The 3,855-nt window shown below is 48.9% G+C and overlaps 1 protein-coding gene across 1 annotated transcript; it reads left to right on the forward strand.

The window, feature by feature from the left end:
* Positions 1-583: 583 nt before the first annotated feature.
* On the forward strand, positions 584-1,828 carry LOC124030193 (arfaptin-2-like; the record flags this gene model as incomplete). Its single annotated transcript, XM_046341641.1, has 2 exons — positions 584-811; positions 1,671-1,828. Coding segments are annotated over 2 exons (386 nt in total), but the record flags the coding sequence as incomplete, so codon positions are not given.
* Positions 1,829-3,855: the final 2,027 nt, after the last annotated feature.

The raw sequence follows: 3,855 nt of genomic DNA on the forward strand, positions 1-3,855 counted from the left end.
TAGTCTACATGTTGACATACCTGAACACACCTGAGAAGACACATACACCTACAATATATCTGACTGAATATATTAGGCTACCTGTGTTCACTTACCTGTGTTCACTTACCTGTGTCTGTATTTAGAATACCTAGAGCCACACATACCTCCAGTACGACACCTGTCTGTGTTCACTTACCTGTGTTCACTTACCTGTGTCTGTATTTAGAATACCTAGAGCCACACATACCTCCAGTACGACACCTGTCTGTGTTCACTTACCTGTGTTCACTTACCTGTGTCTGTATTTAGAATACCTAGAGCCACACATACCTCCAGTACGACACCTGTCTGTGTTCACTTACCTGTGTTTCATTAGCCATTTTAATCGTTTAGCAGACACTCTTATCCAAAACCAATTAACTAGGTCTGTGTTAACTAGGTCTGTGTTAACTAGGTCTGTGTTAACTAGGTCTGTTAACTAGGTCTGTGTTAACTAGGTCGTGTTTTCATGATTTCCATCGAACTCCTCATCTCAAACACACCACCTCCTCTCTCTCTCCCTCCTCCTTCTCTCTCCTTCCTTGCTTCCCTCCCTCGTTCTCTCCAGTGCACTAAACAGATGATCGCAGAGCGGTTTGGTCGTGGTTCTCGGACTGTGGATCTAGAACTGGAGGCTCAGATAGAAGTTCTCCGGGACACCAAGAGGAAGTATGAGACTGTGCTGCGATTGGCCAGAGCCCTGACCAATCACTTGTACAGCATGGTGCAGACGCAACACGCCCTCGGGGACACCTTCACCGACCTCAGCCTGAAATCACCTGAACTACGAGTGAGAACCTGACCTATAACCTCTAGGCTAATCCCAGACCCCTAACCCAGAAATCACCTGAACTACAGGTGAGAACCTAACCTATAACCTCTAGGCTAATCCCAGACCCCTAACCCCTAACCCAGAAATCACCTGAACTACAGGTGAGAACCTAACCTATAACCTCTAGGCTAATCCCAGACCCCTAACCCAGAAATCACCTGAACTACAGGTGAGAACCTAACCTATAACCTCTAGGCTAATCCCAGACCCCTAACCCAGAAATCACCTGAACTACAGGTGAGAACCTGACCTATAACCTCTAGGCTAATCCCAGACCCCTAACCCAGAAATCACCTGAACTACAGGTGAGAACCTAACCTATAACCTCTAGGCTAATCCCAGACCCCTAACCCAGAAATCACCTGAACTACAGTTGAGAACCTGACCTATAACCTCTAGGCTAATCCCAGACCCCTAACCCAGAAATCACCTGAACTACAGGTGAGAACCTAACCTATAACCTCTAGGCTAATCCCAGACCCCTAACCCCTAACCCAGAAATCACCTGAACTACTGGTTAGAACATGACCCCTCAGCCAGAAATCACCTTTAACCCCTGACCTTAAATCAAGAGGTAGGGCTGTCACTTAACACTGTTTGGTCTTTGGGGGTTTTAGCTCAGGTGATGTCTTTGAATACATTGGTTGGATTGATCTGTGTGTGTGTGTGTGTGTGTGTGTGTGTGTGTGTGTGTGTGTGTGTGTGTGTGTGTGTGTGTGTGTGTGTGTGTGTGTGTGTGTGTGTGTGTGTGTGTGTGTGTGTGTGTGTGTGTGTGTGTGTGTGTGTGCGTGTGTGTTTTTAATGATGTTTCCTACAGGATGAGTTTGGGTACAACGCAGAGACCCAGAAGTTATTATGCAAGAACGGAGAGACACTGCTAGGAGCCATCAACTTCTTTGTGTCCAGCATCAATACACTGGTTAACAAGACCATGGAGGATACGCTGATGACCATCAAGATGTATGAGGCTGCTAGGTAACACACACCACCGTCTCCACGGCGACCATCAAGATGTATGAGGCTGCTAGGTAACACACACCGCCGTCTCCACGGCGACCATCAAGATGTATGAGGCTGCTAGGTAACACACACCACCGTCTCCACGGCGAACATCAAGATGTATGAGGCTGCTAGGTAACACACACCGCCGTCTCCACGGCGAACATCAAGATGTATGAGGCTTTCGCTCTCTCTGTCAGGTTGTAGTTGTCTCTTGTCTCCTCTCTGTCAGGTTGTAGTTGTCTTGTCTCCTCTCTGTCAGGTTGTAGTTGTCTCTTGTCTCCTCTCTGTCAGGTTGGAGTTGTCTCTCGTCTCCTCCTCTCGCTCTCTCTGTCAGGTTGTAGTTGTCTCTTGTCTCCTCCTCTCGCTCTCTCTGTCAGGTTGTAGTTGTCTCTCGTCTCCTCCTCTCGCTCTCTCTGTCAGGTTGTAGTTGTCTCTCGTCTCCTCCTCTCGCTCTCTCTGTCAGGTTGTAGTTGTCTCTTGTCTCCTCTCTGTCAGGTTGTAGTTGTCTCTCGTCTCCTCTCTGTCAGGTTGTAGTTGTCTCTCGTCTCCTCCTCTCGCTCTCTCTGTCAGGTTGTAGTTGTCTCTTGTCTCCTCTCTGTCAGGTTGTAGTTGTCTCTTGTCTCCTCTCTGTCAGGTTGTAGTTGTCTCTTGTCTCCTCTCTGTCAGGTTGGAGTTGTCTCTCGTCTCCTCTCTGTCAGGTTGTAGTTGTCTCTCGTCTCCTCCTCTCCTCTCTGTCAGGTTGGAGTTGTCTCTCGTCTCCTCCTCTCCTCTCTGTCAGGTTGGAGTTGTCTCTCGTCTCCTCTCTGTCAGGTTGGAGTTGTCTCTCGTCTCCTCTCTGTCAGGTTGTAGTTGTCTCTCGTCTCCTCTCTGTCAGGTTGGAGTTGTCTCTCGTCTCCTCTCTGTCAGGTTGGAGTTGTCTCTTGTCTCCTCTCTGTCAGGTTGTAGTTGTCTCTTGTCTCCTCTCTGTCAGGTTGTAGTTGTCTTGTCTCCTCTCTGTCAGGTTGTAGTTGTCTCTTGTCTCCTCCTCTCGCTCTCTCTGTCAGGTTGTAGTTGTCTCTTGTCTCCTCCTCTCGCTCTCTCTGTCAGGTTGTAGTTGTCTCTCGTCTCCTCCTCTCGCTCTCTCTGTCAGGTTGTAGTTGTCTCTTGTCTCCTCTCTGTCAGGTTGTAGTTGTCTCTCGTCTCCTCCTCTCGCTCTCTCTGTCAGGTTGTAGTTGTCTCTTGTCTCCTCTCTGTCAGGTTGTAGTTGTCTCTTGTCTCCTCTCTGTCAGGTTGGAGTTGTCTCTCGTCTCCTCTCTGTCAGGTTGGAGTTGTCTCTCGTCTCCTCTCTGTCAGGTTGTAGTTGTCTCTCGTCTCCTCTCTGTCAGGTTGGAGTTGTCTCTCGTCTCCTCTCTGTCAGGTTGGAGTTGTCTCTTGTCTCCTCTCTGTCAGGTTGTAGTTGTCTCTTGTCTCCTCTCTGTCAGGTTGTAGTTGTCTCTCGTCTCCTCTCTGTCAGGTTGTAGTTGTCTCTCGTCTCCTCCTCTCGCTCTCTCTGTCAGGTTGGAGTTGTCTCTTGTCTCCTCTCTGTCAGGTTGTAGTTGTCTCTTGTCTTCTCTGTCAGGTTGGAGTTGTCTCTTGTCTCCTCTCTGTCAGGTTGTAGTTGTCTCTTGTCTCCTCTCTGTCAGGTTGTAGTTGTCTCTTGTCTCCTCTCTGTCAGGTTGTAGTTGTCTCTCGTCTCCTCTGTCAGGTTGTAGTTGTCTCTCGTCTCCTCCTCTCGCTCTCTCTGTCAGGTTGTAGTTGTCTCTCGTCTCCTCTCTGTCAGGTTGGAGTTGTCTCTCGTCTCCTCTCTGTCAGGTTGGAGTTGTCTCTTGTCTCCTCTCTGTCAGGTTGTAGTTGTCTCTCGTCTCCTCTGTCAGGTTGTAGTTGTCTCTCGTCTCCTCTCTGTCAGGTTGTAGTTGTCTCGTCTCCTCTCTGTCAGGTTGGAGTTGTCTCTCGTCTCCTCTCTGTCAGGTTGGAGTTGTCTC

Source organism: Oncorhynchus gorbuscha, unplaced genomic scaffold, assembly GCF_021184085.1.
Source record: "Oncorhynchus gorbuscha isolate QuinsamMale2020 ecotype Even-year unplaced genomic scaffold, OgorEven_v1.0 Un_scaffold_9810, whole genome shotgun sequence".
Classification (NCBI taxonomy): domain Eukaryota; kingdom Metazoa; phylum Chordata; class Actinopteri; order Salmoniformes; family Salmonidae; genus Oncorhynchus; species Oncorhynchus gorbuscha.